Here is a 19,190-nt window from a genome sequence, read left to right as displayed (position 1 = left end):
TCTCTCTTGCACCACTTTCTGACTTCAACAAATCATGTGTTTGGCCATCCCCTGGTTTTTCCCATCTTTATTTGAAATAACCTCCTACATTTTAGTTTAATCTTTCCCTCTGCATGTAGACATTTTGGGGAAACTCAAACGATGCCGATGAGGAGGGAGAGGATGATACCAATAGCTCTGAACTTTGGACTTTTGGACTTGGCATTTGTTAACTTAAGTGTTGGATCTTAAAAGCAAGCTGAAACATTGCTCTCATTGTGCGTGGCCCAAATTACTATTATGATTTTCTCAGTATGTCTATGAATACAAAAAGTTCTTAAGTGATCTGCTACTCTAAAACAAGCACTTGGTAGTGAATTCTTTGTGTTGGGTCATAACACCCTCCCCACCCCCTGGGTTGAGTTGCATCGACATATGTAGAGTTTTCTGAATTAGGATTTTGTACAAATGAAATTAGATCATTTTGTGTGAGTGCATAATTTGTGCTTTTATTTATGTTTTTGTAAATAGCAGTAGCTTAATTCTACATAAAATATTGCTAAATCAAGATGAGTGTTACATGCTCTTCCTCACCACTTAGCACAAAGTAGCCATGCTTTAAGCTTTGCTTTAAAAAAAAGAAACCAAAACACCACTACTTTTTCAGCTTCTAGATAAACCCAAAGCTGCTGGTCAGGTCAGGTCAAGACGGGTTTATCCTCAGGAGGGGCTCAGGTTGGTTCTGCTGTTTCGTGCTTGCTCCTAGGCACCCACACTGCTTCGCATGTTTGGTGTTAACTGACCGGTCCATAAACGCTCCACATGCTGGTACAGTAGGATCTCCTTCCCTGTCAGAACTTCTCGCACTCTTTGGCTCATTATCTGTGACGTATTAACCCCAGGTAACCGGCGCGTTTGTCCCGTAGGTCTGTTCGGTTTGCTTTTGTGTGCTGTTGTGTGAGGTTATTTCATATATTGAGGAATTGAAACGATCAGAGGGAAGATTTCTTGAAGCCAGGATGGTGGGAGGAGGTGGGGAGACTGGCGAGTCCACTGGGTTCAGTGGGAGAGAAGCATAGGTGAACAAAACAAATGGGGTAAACTTGACAACCAATAAACGTTTTTAACAAAAATGATGGAGCTTTTTTTTTTTTTTTTCTTCTGCTAACCCTGTACATGACAAATGGTGTGAAAACAAGCAGACCTTTTGTTGAGTATAATCAATCACATTTTCTTTCAAGGAATCATTAGTGGTGACACTCAGGTTTGATCAATCTTTTTTTTTTTTTTTTTTCTCATTTTTGAAAAGAGACTTTTTTTGAAGACAAGTAATGAGAAATGTCTCGTCTCAATTCTGATTGATTTGATTTTCTTCTTTCTTGACAGTTTTAAGCAAAACATAAATACAGTGATTGGGGGGGGATAGAGAGGTAGATATGTTAAGACCTTCACCAGTCTTCCAAATGTTTCCATTTTCACTCAAAAGTTATTTTTAATTTTAGCATCCCCAAGGACAATTTTGAATTCACAGTACACTCCAAATGTAAACATACTATACAGAATAAATATACTTTCCAAGGCTGCATGGAGTTCTGACCTATTCACACATGTGACTCGGGTGTCGACACCTCAAATCAGTACAGGGAGAGTAGAAACTCCACAGTGGATGTACCTCGTTTCATGGTGCTACCCTTAATCCAAAATATTCACAGGAAAGGTCTGAAATCAATAATTTCAATTTGTGGTCAACAGGATTTACCAGAATCATTTGTGAGTTGATAAACAGGATGGAAATGGCTTAGAAGGCAGCAACAGAAACTCTGCCACTGTACCAAGTAAGTTAGTAGAAACAAAATGCAAGACAGCAAATACTAAATTAAATGTTACTTTCCCCCCCCCCCCCCCCCCCTTATTTTTAATGTGCAATTTCTCAGATGAGCCGTCTCAAATGCAGCCTGACATGCAACATGAAAATATTACTTATGTTCATAGCTGAATACATAGATAATGGGGGGGGGAGAAGAAAAAAAATAAAATAAAAAAGGTATTGATCATGGACAACCACTGAGAATGCATCTAATTCAGTGTTCCTGCCAGGCCTGCAATAACACACTACTGAATCTGGTAATTCTAGAAACACAAAAAGTAAGACAAACAAGATTAAACATCAGTGGACCTTTATTTAAACCCTACGATTTTAGTTGGGCATGTCATTGGAAGAAAAATATGCCAAATATTTCTAGTATAACTTGCTGCAATACTACTATACGAACAATAAATGAACATTGCTACAAACATTTCTCACTTCACTGTAATGAGCTTAGAGTGTGAAATTTGTGACCGTAGAGTGTGATTTTGCAGCTGATAATTTCACATTATTTGCACATTGAACACTGCAGCAGCCTAGGCCTACTTTAAACCAAAGTATTAAAAAAAAAAAAAAAAAAAAAAAACCCTTGAAGTTGCATCATGTGTAATGCAAAGATGCCACAGACTTTATAAAGATCTTCACTCCACATTGCATTTTTAGCACAGTTCATAATCCATTATGTTGAGCTCAGAATTCATCATTTCCAGGGTTTGGGAAACCAAGTTAGCTGAAGTGCTTACTCAGCGAGGCATCATACCTAGGACTTGCAGAGTGGAACCACCCTGTGTGAGGTAAAGAGTTGCAAGTCCATCACAGTCTAGTGCATACAGTTACCGACATGCAACCTGAATAGATTTGAGACTTGTGGTGATTGCGTAATGTTCCATAAGATCATGTGACCGTCACGTTTGATGGATCTTATGGAACAGGAGCTCTCGTGGGATGGGGGTGTCGGGTCCATACAGGTGGTGCGCCCTGCGCTCGAAAGCGGCCACCATCTGCTTCACCACTTCGTCAAAGAAGACCGTTGCCAGGTGAGAGTGTATCAGGGAGCGGAACTCAAACGAGATCTGGCAGGGGAGCAAGAAGAGACGAAGAAGAACTTGCAGATGAGAGAAGATGGACAACCAAAGATTTAAGCAGAACACGCGCTACTCACAGAGAAATCGACTGTGCAGGTACGGGGGTAACCTGGAATACCAGGACTGAAGCGCCATATTGTTTCCAAGTGATTAAAGAGTTTGCCGTCGGTACACACCGCCTAACATAGAACAACCGAAAACTTCAGACCTGCAGTAGCCAAACACAGCTCAGGCAAAAGTACTTTTGAGTATTTCTGGTTGTAACGCAGGGCTGAAATGCCCAGCCAAAAGAGAGCAGCACTTACTTTGACGAGGTGCGGGCGGACAGAGCTGATCATAGATGTGTAGCGCTCAGTTACAGGGGGGAAGCCCACCTCAAGCTCAGCTCTGGCATGGCCTGACCTTCTCAAGATGGTCTGGGACTTCTTACACCAAGGCACGAAATATCTGTAGTCATCCACGTTGGCTACGACATTATACATCTCTTGCATTGAATACCTAAGACCAAATGAGGAGTATTTGAAAGGTTACTATTGTACATCTTCACTATGACAGACTTGGTAAAACGCTGAGGCACATACAGGAGCTATACGTCTCATTCTTTATATTTGTCCTGTAGTACAAACTGCTTACTGGGTTACACATTGAGATGGTCTACTAGACACCGATTACGCACACACAAGTACCAGCACTGGCAGTGACCATTCTTAATGTAATTAGGCAAAATGCAGTCCAGCAAAGCCCTCTGTTAATGTTTGAGTGGTAGAAGCCATGGGCAAAGAGATCATAGCTCTGGCCCTCATTTTTAAAACACTGAGCAGATGAGAGCATACTAGTTTGAATAGCCATCCATCCATAACAAATTACACTAAAAAGGTCTTAGCAGTGTTAGTTTCACTGTATACAAGTATCCTAACTGGTCATGCACACCATCTGTGAAAGAAGAATTGTGCATTTGTGATTATTTGATGTAAGGGAAAGACAGGCTTCAAGCACACACTTGTTCTAATGTGAGTAAGCAGAATGGGTGTGAATCAGGGCCATAAAGATAACAATGCCTTACCCTATTATCCTTCTCTCAGAGTATTCCTTCCTCTTATTGCTAAGGCTAATAAAATGTCTTCTGTGATGAGTGGGTGTCAGCTCTACATCTTGAGAGCTGAGCATTCTTGGAGCCCTAGTCATCAAAATTCCACATGACGACAAGTACCTGTTGAGGGAGACAGACTGGCTACATGGCATATTGTGTGTAATGGTATATTCTGTAAACCTTACAGCAGTAAAAAACGCTTGTATCACACGCTCTCGAACCTTTACTGTTCCTTGTCCTGCTGAGAGGAACAGACGCCACAAAGTAAGGACATTTTGAGGGTTTGCACTGCACTTGTAACTTGAAAAGAACTAAAAGTGACATTTAATGAAGGAATTAAGCAGAACTGTAGTGTATCTGTCGTGGTGCTTCAGCATTCCAGAGGAAGACCTCCGAAAACCAAACATCTCACCACTGGTCCTAGGTGACTGATTCCAGCAAATATCAAGCCTTACCTGACTGGGCACCTTATCCGTCCCGGACATCTTTCTGTGCTCACAGAGCGAGCAGCAGGAGGAAAAGTGGCAATTTCAAACAACTCACTTAACGTCCGCACAAGCACGGGCATACGCCGGGTGCTTCCGGCAAAAGCCATACAAATGAAAGATCCAAGCCGTGAAGATTTGCACCGATTAATCGCTGGGGTGTCAGGCGCTTTTCAACCTGGGCCACCAGGTTGCATAAAAGCCTGGGCGTCCCGTTAGTATAGCGATACGCACAAATACAGTCTTTAAAGCGAAGCAAACTCGTCGGCCGGTTCCTCCGGCGATAGCAGCAGGTCGACTAACCTGGCAAAGCCCAAGAACGTAAAGTTGCGGTGACTTGGATTTATGTGTGCGGATGATGTTCAACGCTGCCACCAAGTGCGCCGGAGGACAAACGTGCCATTGGCCGATCACCATGATGAAAAAAAGATATAATAAATATTCAAAATATACACAATGGAGTTCCTGTCTTCTTTCCATAAAGATGAAAAATAATAGAAAATACACCAGCGAAGAAATTAATGATTGTTATCAATTTAGTTTTCTTACATTGTCTCAATAGGGGGGCGCTGTTGGACAAAACTATGCTAGGATAGACTTCATAATAGAGGTCCGTCACACCCTCTGTTAATTTAATAGTTGACAAAATGTTAATAGAAAGTTATTATTTATTATTACTTTTCGTTTTCCATTGGATTTGCTGTCAAGTATTAAAACGTGTAGAAACGATATGCATCCGCATTCACTCATTTTTATCTCTGCAGCGGGCTCATCCTACAGTTTTCTATCGTGTACGTGCGAGTCGAGGGTCAAGCAAAGGAATGACGGGATTTGTAGTCACAAAAACTACCTCAACAAGTTTAGTCTGTAAGCGCACGGCGAGGACGCCAAACTAAAGTAAAAGCCAGTTAACAGTTGCATAGTAAACCTTTGCATGTTTGGGGTGCACATTTGTTTAAACAAACTGGAAAGTACGGTGTCGACGCCGAAGGTTTTGTCTTTGTACTTTATAAATTGGTGAGTTTGCTGTTAGTGCGCTACATAGCTAGCCAGTTAGCTAGCCAGCTAGCTAGTAAAACAATAGAAGTCAAACTCTAAATACGTCTGCATGTTTACATCTCTGAAATACTAACTATATGATAAGATGGTTAGCTGACTAACTAGGATAATTCACTTAAAGCTTTCTAGTGTCAGTCCGAATAACTTTTTGAGCACAGCTATAGGTTGCTCAGCGCAGGTGTGTTTTTTGGTGTACAAATTGAATATTTAAAGTTACTTCAGCGTGATTTAAAAGTGACAAATTTTCCACTGTCATTTCTAAACGCTACTAGACATATAAATTTACCCCCAGTCCAAATGCTCCCAACACTTAAAGCCCCAGTCAGGCACTGCAGTGCCATCGCTATTTAAAGAACCAAACGTCGTATTGTAAAGAATTATATGAAGATGCCACCCTTATTGAAAGCCCCTCCTCCAAATACAACCAATGCCCTTGTTTCACTGTTTTAAACCACAGATATAAAAAGATATATAGGACCTTTTCTCTGTTCTGTTATTGCATTTAAAACCTAAATATCTTGGAAAAGGCAGCACGACCATAACTCCATTTGAACTTTTAGAAAAGTTAAGGACAGTCTTTCACTTTGTTTTGCTAAAATACTTCAGTGTCTTTGTTTAGTGTGTATATGTTGGTGTTTTTTAATTGATTCTATTGAATATTTTGTGCAAATAACATTCACTGTGTGTACAGCAGCACTTGAGTACTGGTTCCTTATCTTTACCAATTACAGGATATATTATTTAAACCAGGCAAGCTATAGCAACACGTATTCTCCAACCACAACAAACCTGGCCTGTTTCCCACAGCCATCATAACAAAATCAGCATGCAATTGCCTCTACAGCTGCCTGGAAATCCACATACAACCTTGCTTTGCTTGGATTTGTTTTGTTTTGCGCTTTGAGTTTAATGTGGCCATATTTTCATCATATCTGACTGAGGGAAATGATCACAAAACTCATCATGTGATGATGACTAATCAAAGCCAAGTTTACATGTGTATTGACTGAATTTGCTATAATGAAATAACTTGCGTTTTTTTTCTTCTCTTTTTTGCTATATATATATATATATATATATATATATATATATATATATATATATATATATATATATATATATATATAATATATATATATATATATATATATATATATATATATATATTTAAATAAAAGACGTTTCAGGATGGATACCATGCCTTGCCACTGGAATGAAGCGAGTGGGCAAGATTCCTTTCCGAGGCCCAGGGCTATAACAAACACCTTGTCCCGGCTGGCTCAACTGATCGCTCGCGTCGAGCACAAACAGGAAGGACATGCTCTTAAACCCCAGCAGCCCGGACCCTCCATTTGCAAGGACTGCAGCCAAGAATTCCCAGACCTGGGTGCCCTTGGCCGCCACCAGCAGAAGGAGCACGTGCTCCGCAAACCCCATTGCTGCCCTCGCTGCGGCCTGGAGTTCACCCTGGCGTCCACCATGCAGCTGCACAGGTGCCTAGATGTGCCCGCCGTCTGTCAGGTGTGCAGAGGGAAGCCACAGTGGGGCTCGCTCTGCCCGTCGTGCCTGGCCCAGGCCCCGGGCCCCCACATCCCAGAGGACCCCCCCCAGCCGCAACACCTCAACCACAGGCTCCACGACGACGGCAGCCCCTACGCCTGTACCCCGTGCGGGAGAACCTTCGGCCACAAGCAGGAGCTTCTGTACCACCAGCAGGCAGAAGGCTGCCAACCGGCGCCACTCAGCCCCAAGGCGCTGGCTCCTGCCCCGTCGCCTGCGCCAGGGCTCTCCCCCGACCACACCCCCACGCCCTCCCAGGCCTCCCTGCCACCAGCACCTTCAGGCACGGGCGTGGACACCAGGACCACCTGCGTCCTTTGCTTCAGGACGTTCCGCTCCGCAGCAGGCCTGGCCAGCCATCAACGCTTCGTCCACCAGAACAGGTGGAAGAAGAAGAGGCAGAAGCTGACGACGGTGAGGGAGTTCCACACGGTGACGAAAAACCCGTCGTTCCCCTGCCGCTCCTGTGACAAAGTTTTCTCCCAGACGTCCATGCTGTACCTCCACAGGAAGGAGGAGCACAGGCGCGAGGCTCCAGTGGCCAGGCAGCAGAAGGGCTTGGTGAAGAGCACGCGGCAGAGGCGGAAGAGCGAGACATACCCGTGCCTGCACTGCGGCAAAGTCTTCCTGCACCACCTCACACGCTGGGCGCATTTCAAGAGCTACAGCACCCACTACCAGACCCACCTGGCCAACAGTGGGAAACTGGGTAAAACGCACATAGCTGGCAAAGCTGCCAAGGACCTCAGAGTGGCTAGAAGACTCAAGCTGGCTCCTCCCTCGAAGCCGTGGAGGGAGGAGTCTAAGCCCCTCAAAGATCAGAACAAAAAGGCGAAGACCCACGTGGCTTCGATGGACAGAAAGCAAGAGAGCGGGCCCGAGGAAGAGTCAGCAGGAAAGGACGAAGAGCGGGAGTTCCCCTGCCCGTCGTGCGCGGAGGTCTTCGGCACCCGGTCCTCTCTGCGAGAACACGAAGTGGTTCACCAGTCGTCAGTCGTCTCGGCCCGCTGCAGTATGTGTACTGCCAGGGTTATCCTCCCAGAGACTGCGCAATCAGTTGGAACTGTAGTCTATCACTGTGTGCCCTGTGAGCAGGTGTTTGTGGACCTGGACACTTTTCTGCAGCACTGCCAGGCGCACCTTCCTCTTCGCAACGACGATGATGATGGTGATGAGGGTGAGAAGGGCGGTGAGAAGCTCAGCGGTGATTTGAGTGGACGTCCCTCACTTGCTGCCTGTGATGTTTGAGTTAATAATATCAGCTACTGCTTCAAGCTCAGTTGGCACTAATGTCCAGTATATCTACATGGAACAGTGGCGAGTTGCAAAGCTGCATTTCTAAGAAAGTTTGAATGTTTTGGGGAAACACGCACTGGCAAATAACATGTTCACATATTCTTGTAGTAATAATGTAAATTAAGGGGACTTTTTTTTGTATATCAGTTATATCTTCATATATATTGTTATTATATATTTTTTTGTGAATTGAATGTAAATCCAGGAGTATGCCTTACCTCTGCACTGGACGGTTTTTCACAGGTGTGCCACTTTTTGGACAGATACTACATGGAAAATAATTTTTTTTTTTTTTTTTTTTAAATAACTAGATGCATGAATTGACCAGAGAGAAAGTCATGAGCTGTAACTGGTGAGTTATAACAATTTATCACCATTCATGCATCAGGCATTGTCTCCAAAAGTCAAGTGCTCATCCATCTTTCCATACTAGCTACCCAAGAATAATTATTAGGCTGAATAATAAATAAACTGCTTGTTCTTGGCTTTCTTTACTCGTTGTCAGGGCGCAACGGGTAACAGTGTGCAATTAAATGTCAGATATTTTGCGAAAGGTAGGACTGTGGTATATCTTGATCGGTATTGCTGTACCAGTGAGCGCCTGTTATGCCTCTGCCTCATCCTTCAAAAGGTCTTGAGTTGTGCCTTATGATCGCGTGTTTGCTGTTAGGGGTTAGAGTTGGGTGGAGGATCTGTTTTGTTTTGTTTTTTTAAGTAAGATCCTAGCCAGAGGAGGGTTTTCATTACACATAAAACTCTGGGGTGGAAGTTGCCGTGTTTTTAAAATTTGAATTTGAAATCTTACCAAATCTACTGCTGTGTCTCAAGACATGCATAGTTTTCCTTATTTTCTTCCTTTTTTGTAGGCATTAATGCTACAGTTGCTTGTGAATGGTATTGGTATGTGGGTCCTGGAGTGATGAGATTTTAACTCTCATTGTACGAGTTGTTTTGTCTTTTTTTTTTTGTTGCTATGACTGACGTGAGAAATGTGATATAAATGGAAGAAACAAATGTGGTCACGAGTGTTCACTAAACACACATTATTACTAAGTAAACATAATCCCAGAATTTTAAATAAATAAATGCAATTCAACCTCCACGCCGACAGGTGGCGATGATGTACTTTTGACTGCCGTGGGTTAACGTCACGTCCGGCTGCATACGCGTGTCCGTCGTGTTTGAAGCGCGTCTTTGTGCAGTTTGCTGGTTTAGATAACCACCACCTCCAAATAAACATGAGCAAAGCGCATCCGCCAGAGCTGAAGAAGTGAGTGTTTGAAGATGTTTCTGTCTGTATCATCGTAGCGCTCTTGATTAAGTCCTGACCGGTAATTTTGATTGTATCTGAGGTATTTAGCTGCATGAGTAGGTGGAGGTGGGACGGGATGGCTGACTAGCTGCATAATCTACCGACTAAAACGACCTAAAATAAACGCAACCAGCTTCTGTAGATGGCTTCTCGTTTTTAAGAATTAACGTGATGTTTCTGTTGTAGGTTTATGGACAAGAAGCTTTCACGTGAGTACGCCGCTTGAGTCGGACATCCTCAAACATGGTCCTCCTGGAGGGCCACAACACTCAATAACACACGTCTCCTCTCTTTAAGACACCGCAGTCATCATGAACTCGAGTGCCTCCTGGGTTAAAGCAGTTTTGTTAAACTAGGGTTAGGCCTATATAAAGAAAAATAAACATATATGAAATGGGACACATTAGAGGTGCGCAACTGGGTTAAAGACTGATGTCTTTAACCAAAAAACATTTCCACTTGCTCCTTGCACATTATTTTCTGATTAATGTGCAACCCACTTACTGATGTAATAATCCATAATTCTGACTTTTATTTAATGGTTGTCTGATTTCAGTTTTTAAAGGGTCAGTTTGGCCAGTCACTGGGGAGGATAGCAGTTTTATGTCATTTCATACAGCTGCGCTTGGGTTGTGCTTGCTTTGTTTGGAGTAATGTGCTTGTGCTGGTATTGTGTAAATGCAATATTGGTAGATAATAATATTTGTGAATCATGTTCATGTTACCTGAACCAACTTTGTATTTTATTCTTTGTTTTTTAGTGAAGTTGAACGGTGGTCGCCATGTCCAAGGCATCCTTCGAGGATTTGACCCCTTCATGAATCTGGTGGTGGATGACTGCTTAGAAATGTCCCCAGGGGGGCAACAGAACTCGATTGGCATGGTGGTTAGTAGCCTTTTTTTGGGATTCTATTCCACCAGTGGTTGTGCCTGTAGGTCAAGTGGGTTTTTCCCCAGGCATAAAATTCCTTTTGTTGATTTAAATTGCATTATAACAGAAATTTACGTTTATGGCATTTAGCTGACACTTTTTTATGCAAAGCGACTTTAAAATTTTGACTGACCACAACTTGATCAACTGAGGGTTAAGGGTCTTGCTCAGACCCTGCAGTGGCAACGTGATGGTGATGTGGGCCTTGAACCAGCAACCTTCTGACTACTAGTCAAGTGCCTTCACCACTGAGCTGCTACCATTTGTAAATGTTTTCATCTTCCTCAAAACATCTTGAAACCAAATAGCTTTTTATCCGTTGTGCTGGATTTTTGGATTAGACAGGAAGTGTCAATAAAATTTGGTTAAAACAGCATGGATTTGTGAATGTTTGTTTGTTTGTTTGTTTTATTCTGCGCCGCTAAAATGAAACCTGGTTTCTCCAGCAGCCCACTAACAAATGCTTTCAGTGACTAATGGGAAGGACGGCGACGTGTCTGTGCACACAGGTGCTAATGTTTGGAATCAAACCAGATTGCGTAGAGTCTGTCGAGCTTTCAGCTGCTCTTTCTTCATGTGCAGGTCATCAGAGGAAACAGCATCATCATGCTAGAGGCGCTGGAGAGAGTATGAAGATCCCCTTTTCTGTTTCTCCACCCTGATGTGTTTTTGTTACGAAAGAACCAGGCAGATGTTAAAAAAAGTGTTTGAATGATGGGGTGCCGCTTTAAACACCTTGAATGTGTTTTTGTTTTTTCCTTGGTATTATTTAGAAATATCTGTATCTCAAACAATTTGTCAATAAATTTGAAGAATTGCTATTCTTTAGTAGATTGTACTTTTTTGTGGTTTCATTGATAATTTTATTTTGATAAAGGTTTCACAATGTGAGCTTCTATATTTCTATTATATTTTAAAAAAAATTACAAACTCTTTAAAACTAAAATACTGCTTAAGTAAATTTGTCTTAGATTATTAAACGTAAAATTCGGCCATCAAAAAAACGTCTTTCGAAAAGGGAACGTTAATTTAACCACCCAATCCGGACTGCAGGGGTCGCTGCAAGGGCGGGGGTGCTACAGTTACAGGACTCTTATTTTGACAGCGAACGGAGCGGATGTTTAATTTTCGAGCTGTTTGCCATTGGATGCGCTCCACGCACTGACGCGATGTGGAAAGTAGTGATGTCGGAGGAGGTCGGCAAGAAAGTGCAGGCTGTGGTGGACCGGGTTAATCAGGCGGTTACCCGACGCCCCAAGGTTGGTTTTTAGAGCCGTTCAGGCAACGTACGCATTAAAAATACTTGCGTGTAGACGCATAACAAAACTCTTTCTCCATGTCGCTGTGCCACGGGCTCTGGTTATGTAAGCAGCCTGCAACCTTTGCACAGGCTCGGAAGAACGAGCCGAGTCTAGTGCAATGGATCCTCGTCTAATATACCACTCGGTTATTGGCCAGCGTGGCTTGAAAGGTCGCCCAAAATATCCGTCTTCAAGGGTGCATGCTTGCCGGACCTCATAAACGGAGGACTCGCGGTTTAGGTCTGCGAGAGCGTGCAGCAGCATGTCGCTGTACCCTGAGCAGGGCTTGCTCGTGCCTGGTCACGAGCGCACGCCGCACAGGAGTGCAGCGCCCAGACAACACAGTTCTGCGCATTCTGGCACCTCCGCTTTTGCAAGTTGTGTTATATGGTGAAATATATCGAATCTAAGCCGTTTACTAACCTAATGACTCTGCATGTAATGTTGGTGTTGCCCTTCATTCCTGATGTTCCAGACTTTACCCTGTGTGGCACCTCGACTCGTAGCTGTCAGTAAAACCAAACCACCGGACATGGTGGTAGAAGCTTACAAACACGGGCAGAGGAACTTTGGAGAGAACTATGTAAGTCAAGTCAGGATGTCCGACCAATTCACCTTCACGTTCTACGTTTTCCTCATCTGCCAGCCCTGACATCTCTGGTTGGGATCATTTTTTAATGCACATATTTTGCTCATCCTCATAGGTAAATGAACTTGTGGAGAAAGCCTCTCACCCACTGGTGCGTAGTCGGGGTCAAGGCGTAGTCCAGCTGACTGATTACCTGTGTGGCTTGTCAAACATGTCGGTCATTTTGCAAATATGTTGCTTTTTTGTTTGGTTTTATATTTATTTATTTTTTGTTTTTGTTCTTTTTTGTTTGTTTCTTTTTGCTTTTTTTTTTTGTTTTTAGATTTTATCATCATGCCCTGAAATTAAATGGCATTTCATTGGACATCTACAGAAGAATAGTGTTAATAAACTCCTGGGTAAGCAAGTCAACCTCCATATTCATGGTTCTATACCAGCACGTTTAATGATGCAAATTGCTTTAATACTCTTAATTTGCCTTTTATAGACTCATTCTTACCATGTATCGGATGTTTGTGAGGAGCCTCTGTGGAAAGTTCTGCACTCATTTCTTCTGCTTTGAGTTAATGCTGCCGCCTTTTGTTATTGACTCCTAGGTGTTTCAAACCTCTACATGGTGGAGACAGTCGACTCAGTAAAACTGGCCGATAAAGTCAACAACTCCTGGCAGAAGTTACGGCAGTCCAGCACCCAGAGGTTAAAGATTATGGTTCAGATCAACACCAGCGGAGAGGAAAGTGTGTGTCCACTTCTCAAATAGTCATGTTGTGCTGGTATTCACTGGTGATGTCATACTTAATACTTCAGAGGGCAACTCAGATGTGTGTTGAGCCCCTGCATTTGTTTAAATCAACTTAGAAAGCTGAGAATGCTGGATTAGTGCTCACTGCTGTATTAACCTTAATGATGTCATAATTTTACAGATTTTTAAACAATTCTAATATTTGCCACTCAGTCCGGGAATATAGAGTGCCCTTCTGAAAGTGAACGGTCTGTTGTGGACATGCTCTATCAGGTAAACATGGCCTGCACCCCAACGAGACTGTCAACACAGTCAAGCACATCGTATCCCAGTGTCCTGCCCTGGATTTTGCTGGACTCATGACTATTGGCCGCTATGGCTATGACCTCAGTGAAGGCCCCAACCCAGACTTCCAGGTATGTTTGAACTGCAGAGCTTGTCTTCAGTTGAGACCAATGCTTTGGCAATCTTTAGAGGTGTAGATATGCACTTAGAAGTCAGCTGGGAGTTAAGGATGACCCACAGTTTAAACTGAATGAATAGTTTATTTGGTGTTGGCATTCTTTTTTTATAATTGCATCCTTCTGTCTCAACTCTGTGTGTGTGTGTGTGTGTGTGTGTGTGTGTGTGTGTGTGTGTGTGTGTGTGTAGTTGCTGTTAAAGCACCGGGAGGAGGTGTGTGAGTGTCTGAAGCTTCCGGTGGAACAAGTTGAGCTCAGTATGGGAATGTCTGCAGACTTTGAGCATGCGGTGAGTGCCGCCTCTCCCTCGCTGATCTTGGTTTTCCACGCTCTGGCACAAATGGTTTCTGTATCATCTTCACTCAGTGTTTTAGCATCGGTTAGCCGAAAGCCACGTGGCCAAACCCCGTGCATTTATTATGGCGATTCTGAAATGTGACTGCATAACTGTATCTGCCTTGTTCCCAGCACGTCGTCACATCTGCGTTTCTCCCGTCAGATTGAGGTTGGCTCCACTAACGTCCGCGTGGGTAGCACCATTTTCGGAACTCGGGAATACCCGAACACTCCCAGCCCCAGCCCAGAGAAGAAGTCAAAGGTCGTATCCGAGGAAGCAGCGAAAAAAATGCAGCAGCTGACCGTCACAGAGCACTAGCTGGAGATGCACGTGGATGGGTAAAGAGGACTTTACACGCACTTCATAACATCGAATTACCCAGCTCTAAGACCCAGACTCTTCATTAATGCTCTTCATCTCTTAAGAAAATGGTCAGATTGTGAAGATGTATCGTACGTGTAGGTGGTGTACAAGTTCCTATCAAATATATACTGTATATCTGTATGATTTTTTCATACTTTGATATTTTGTTCAGCAAAGATAAAGATAATTAATACTATCCCACACACTATTTGGATTTCTTGTTAAAAAAGGTAGTTAAGACCAAATTATTGTAAGTGTTCTATTATTGTTTTTTTGGTTAACTGGATACAAGGCCCAGATTATAACCTTATTTTCTTAATCATTTAGTCTTTAATCTTTATTTTTTTAGGTAAATATTCTGCTTAAGATGTTTGAATGAACTGTGGATTAAGAGATGTGAGAGTAGACCGCTCTCTGTTTAGACTGAAACAGATCCAGCGTGAAACTGGAAGTGTCCATGTACAGTACTGTTCATGTTTTGTCTGTCGCTGTGAACACTGTGATAATTGGACTGGATTTGGTTATGATGAGGACCACCTCCATTATTTTAAACAATAATACCAAACTAGGCTTTATATGGGCCTCTGTCAAAGCCCATATAGGCTAACCTGTGTAGGAGAGTTACATTAACAACTTTGAAAACAAACAGGGGGAATAAGACAAATAATAAAACAGCTCGTTACTTGGGAAAACTCTTGACGCGCTGAAGCATTTTACTATGCAGTAGTAACGATGGTTGTATGTTTTATTTTTTGTATTTTGGATTATTAACATTGTTGAAGAAAACAAACTAGATAGTGTTTGTGAACTGCTGTGAAGGGCAGATGGGGAATCGCAGTATTGTGTGTTTTGATTACATGTAGTGTGTAACACAAGCTTGTACCTGGTCTAAAGGTGGTTGTAAATAAGCAAATTACTTAATTTGTGGAAGTGAGTTGATGAGCAATAAAAAAAAATAAAATACTAACGAGAAATCAAAGGGCACAAGTGTGCAGATTTGTGATGGGGAAATAGAGTAGTAAACACATCTCACCAAAACCCAGCAGACATAAAAACAAACCCCTAGTCTCATGACTAGAGAGACAAGCTGGCCCAGCGGCTGGTGCAGATGGCAGGACTGACGAGCCTGGATGGTAACGGGGCTGGGAACTGGAGGGTTACTGGCAGCAGTCATTAAATACAACCAGCCTGCTTGTGTCTCCCAGGGCGAGGCTGCTTATACCCAACTGCACCAGGCGGTGCTGTTCTGTGCCAACAAATTTCTACTTGAAACAAATATTTCCATTCGTAGTAATGAGCTGTAACGTAATATGTTTTGTCAGTTGTGTCACACTGAGGTTGAGCGATTTGGGGCTTCTAGTGTTTTAAAGGTTTAAGTTAAATGGGAAGGAGTCACCATCATCCTTCGATGTATCCAGGAAATAAAGGATGTTCAGATCGCTCTGCACTAATAAAGACACATTATCATGGACTACAACAAAACATTTTAATCTGGATGAAAATTGTACAAATCCTGCATAATCCAAATGAGAATTTTTGTAACAGAACAAATCAAAACAGGAAACAGAAAATTAACCAGAATCAGGCAAAGTAAGATGGACTGTGACTTTCATGCATTTAAAAACAGTATTATTTGTTGTTGCTGCTTATGTGCACTGACGGGGCAACAGCAAATAAATCCCTTCTTGAGTGCAATTCAAATCCAAGAATTGAATTCCAAGAACATGTCATCGTGGACCTATAATATCTGAGCTACTACCATAACATGTCTGATGTCAGACTGGTTCAGTGTCTTGATAACCGTTTTACTGTCTCAGACATTTTTCCTTGCGTAGAAAATATTTATAAAACTGCATGTCTACAAGTTTTCTTGAGTTTCAAGTATATCAAATAGAAATCCTATGATGCTAACAATTAGAATGATTGGCAATTATTGATGATTTAATTGATTGACAATTTTATTGCACCTCTTGCAATAAGTGAATCAAACTTTAAGCTGTTACTGGGCCTGACTTAGAATTACAAGTACTGTATTCACGTTAGACTGAACATTTTTTTTACTACCTGTTGAAGTACTTTGAATTATATCATGGTGAAGTCCATTACATTACTGGATTATGTACAATAGATGGTACTCAAACAATATATACACACAACTTTCAAACATCAAAAAAAAAGATGACATCTGCTCAGCAGAATGACAAGATGTCAAACTGAATTACACAATCTCAGATTTACAGCAAGTCTCATGCATTTATCTGCAACAAGCTGCCAATACTGCAAAAAACGCTAGGCCACGCTCTCACGCTGTCTTAAACACAGTAACGCTCGGCTGAAAGTTTACACTCCATTCAAGAAGCTGTTCCCGTGTGAAGTCATTTATAACTTGGACGCATCTGCATCGTGCTTTTGTCTTTTACTGGAAATTAGTCTTAAGATTCCACACTGAGCAGAAGGTGGCCACACAGCCTACAGAGTGCCTCTGTAACCAAAGCTCCTTTAATCTCTGGTGTAACTCAGTAACTTATCGAGTACCTTGGTCACACCCATGTATTTTATCTATGTTCATTTAATCTGGTTCACATGGAACTGAACGACAAGTACGGAATAAAATATCATCTGTTCAAGTTTTTGCTCTTAATCAGGGTCACAAAAAATAGGAAAAACTCCATTGAAAAGAAGTACGGCATCTGTTGCCACTTTAAACGGAAAAGCCAAAACAAACAACTGTCTGCATACAAAATGTCCAAGCTGGAATAGCCTGAAAATCTTCAGTTAATCACCCAAGGTGGGGGTTTTTTTTAGTGTAACACAAACATAAGGTCCTACATATACAGTGTATAACAAAACTGGACTAGTCAGGGTATATTGGTAGGTTGGTCAGTGAGAATGTCTGGTTTCATCTAGCAGTCTTTTTCCTCTCTGGAAGGATCTACACCAACTTTTTGGCTTCAAAGAAGCTCTTGAGGTGGCGCATCTGCCAGATGGCAGTGATGATGAGGATGACGGTCTGAGCGATGGACCACCAGAGGACACGTTGGTTTGTGCTCTCACTCGTCATACGGAAGCGCTCCTCACGATACTACGAACACACACACAGTAAATGCACACAACCTCTACATCTCACAAAGGGTTAAACCGGACAAAAACCTTTCCCGGCAGAGGACGGACTTGGCCGATCGAGATCACGACAGGAGCAGGGTCATGAAATGTCGGTATGCACGTGAAATATGAAGTCTTCTCAAGAGCTCAGTCTGGGTTAACAGTAGTGCTGGAGACTCACCCGCTGGTAGTTCTGTTCTTTCTGTATCTGCTCCACCTGGTCCAGGAGTTGCCTCACTCTCAGCTGAAGCTCTGTCAGCTTATCTTTGGCCGCTATCTCCGGGTAGTTGTTGGTGTGTTCGCCCACCTGGATGTCCAGGTGTACTCTCTGCAGGACGGCACAAAACTAGTTTTACTGCTTGAAGGACTGGTCTGACAGGACAATCCTTATTACATCCTGAATGTTCTGCCTTTGCAGGATGCAACCTGTGCCTGCTCACACACACACGCACACAGTACCTTTGGGATCAGTACTGTTTGAGAAAGCATGAAAACTCCTGACTAACTGCACACCTTATTTCAGGGCTGTGTCTTAAAAACCTAACATCGAGTCAAATTCAGTTTCCATTTTATTTAGGAAACCTACGCAGTGCTCACATTGGGTTTATAAGTTACATTTCACAATGGAGGGACCCTGCTCCACCTCTACAACCATACCAGTTTTCCTCCAGCAAAAAGAGCCATCTTAGTGGAGTTGGAATGCAGGCAGATCTGATGCTCGCCTGGCGTGTGGGAGGTGAAAGTGAAGCGGCCATCTGAACCATACTGACGAGACAGAATCACCTAGAACACAGCACGCAAACGGGAATGAACGAGATGAGGGCACAGACGGGGCAACAACAACAACAACAAAAACAAAAAAAAAACACTAGCAAAATAAATTATTTTTTAAAAAAAAACAAAAAAAAAAACTCAGTAATGATATCAGGGCAGCCGGATCCCCATCTACTGTTTAAATGTGACTATTGTAAAATAACTTCCAAATGGTAACGGATATTACGTACGTGCATGCACCTTTTAATAGCAGGGTAAAAAAAAAATCACCTTGGTGTCAGGATCTTTGATCTCAACATGCATACCCAAGCCAGGGGTGGCGGGAAGGAACGACCCTGTCTGTTTGTCCCATAGCTGCGTTCTGTATTTGCCTAGAGAGCAAAGGAAAGAAAAGGGAGACACCCGTCGCGCTACAACAGTACCTCACCTCACCTCACCTCACCTCACCTCACCTAGTAACCTCGTCAAGACCACATGCAGCTGCCCTCAGTAAAACGGCCGCACCTGTGCTTTAGCCACAGACCAATCCCCAGCCAGGTGTGCAGGAGCCAGGTTAGACGTGCATGGGGCTTACTGTACAGCCTACAGTAAGCGACTCATCCGGAACCAGGTTTTAGTGGCCGAAACGTTTAGGAAAGGAAAATGTTTAGATAGGAAAGGAAAGAGGACAACAAACTGAATCCATCTGGCCAAGATGGCTAACGCTAGCTCACTGGCTGTCGAAGCAATTAGTCGATAACGTACCTATCACCATCGTCTCATCGGGAATTTCTTCTATGAAACATTTCTTCTCCGTCTCTCCAATGTGGAAGTACAGAGCTTTGCTTGGGGTAAACCAAGCGAACAATAGTAAAACC

At 42.8% G+C, this 19,190-nt stretch overlaps 5 protein-coding genes across 8 annotated transcripts in view; 3 read left to right on the top strand and 2 right to left on the bottom strand.

The window, feature by feature from the left end:
- Positions 1-2,139: 2,139 nt before the first annotated feature.
- Positions 2,140-4,858, bottom strand: coq10a (coenzyme Q10A). Of its 2 annotated transcripts, XM_027008484.3 has the most exons (5): positions 4,477-4,855; positions 3,995-4,141; positions 3,237-3,429; positions 3,009-3,110; positions 2,140-2,919 (listed from the first exon to the last, which is right to left on the bottom strand). In XM_027008484.3, the coding sequence occupies exons 1-5, from the start codon at positions 4,614-4,616 to the stop codon at positions 2,752-2,754; spliced, it is 750 nt and encodes a 249-aa protein (XP_026864285.2). In that variant the 5' UTR covers positions 4,617-4,855; the 3' UTR covers positions 2,140-2,751. The 2 variants fall into 2 exon arrangements, with proteins under 2 accessions (XP_026864285.2, XP_081560451.1); XM_081704325.1 differs by lacking the exon at positions 3,009-3,110 and having other exon boundaries at positions 4,477-4,858.
- Positions 4,859-5,345: 487 nt separating this feature from the next.
- On the top strand, positions 5,346-9,435 carry si:ch211-148l7.4 (uncharacterized). Its single transcript, XM_035521596.2, has 2 exons — positions 5,346-5,523; positions 6,744-9,435. Exon 2 carries the CDS (start codon positions 6,754-6,756, stop codon positions 8,371-8,373), a length of 1,620 nt encoding a protein of 539 aa, XP_035377489.2. The 5' UTR covers positions 5,346-5,523; positions 6,744-6,753; the 3' UTR covers positions 8,374-9,435.
- A 133-nt stretch (positions 9,436-9,568) lies between these two features.
- On the top strand, positions 9,569-11,485 carry snrpg (small nuclear ribonucleoprotein polypeptide G). Its single transcript, XM_027008493.3, has 4 exons — positions 9,569-9,691; positions 9,920-9,942; positions 10,495-10,619; positions 11,247-11,485. Exons 1-4 carry the CDS (start codon positions 9,660-9,662, stop codon positions 11,295-11,297), a joined length of 231 nt encoding a protein of 76 aa, XP_026864294.1. The 5' UTR covers positions 9,569-9,659; the 3' UTR covers positions 11,298-11,485.
- Positions 11,486-11,802: 317 nt separating this feature from the next.
- Positions 11,803-15,452, top strand: plpbp (pyridoxal phosphate binding protein). Of its 3 annotated transcripts, none has more exons than XM_027008456.3 (8): positions 11,803-11,923; positions 12,441-12,548; positions 12,670-12,705; positions 12,877-12,952; positions 13,151-13,291; positions 13,570-13,712; positions 13,948-14,046; positions 14,257-15,452. In XM_027008456.3, exons 1-8 carry the CDS (start codon positions 11,834-11,836, stop codon positions 14,410-14,412), a joined length of 849 nt encoding a protein of 282 aa, XP_026864257.2. In that variant the 5' UTR covers positions 11,803-11,833; the 3' UTR covers positions 14,413-15,452. The 3 variants fall into 3 exon arrangements, with proteins under 3 accessions (XP_026864257.2, XP_026864258.2, XP_081561035.1); XM_027008457.3 differs by having other exon boundaries at positions 14,226-14,359; XM_081704909.1 differs by lacking the exon at positions 12,670-12,705.
- A 477-nt stretch (positions 15,453-15,929) lies between these two features.
- Positions 15,930-19,190, bottom strand: part of tmed4 (transmembrane p24 trafficking protein 4) — a 3,337-nt gene continuing 76 nt past the window's right edge. Inside the window, exons 1-5 of the mRNA XM_027008455.3 lie at positions 19,078-19,190; positions 18,604-18,704; positions 18,217-18,342; positions 17,741-17,887; positions 15,930-17,539 (exon numbers count right to left, since the gene is read on the bottom strand). The exon at positions 19,078-19,190 is cut by the window's right edge and continues 76 nt beyond it. Coding sequence (XP_026864256.2) covers positions 17,390-17,539; positions 17,741-17,887; positions 18,217-18,342; positions 18,604-18,704; positions 19,078-19,190 — 637 coding nt within the window. The 3' untranslated portion in view covers positions 15,930-17,389. The remainder of the gene's footprint in view (positions 17,540-17,740; positions 17,888-18,216; positions 18,343-18,603; positions 18,705-19,077) is intronic.

This window comes from Electrophorus electricus, chromosome 21 (genome assembly GCF_041902795.1).
Source record: "Electrophorus electricus isolate QZ-2024a chromosome 21, ASM4190279v1, whole genome shotgun sequence".
NCBI classification, from domain to species: domain Eukaryota; kingdom Metazoa; phylum Chordata; class Actinopteri; order Gymnotiformes; family Gymnotidae; genus Electrophorus; species Electrophorus electricus.
The sequence above is the reverse complement of the archived record's forward strand: the minus strand, read 5'-3'. Positions and strand labels throughout refer to the sequence as shown.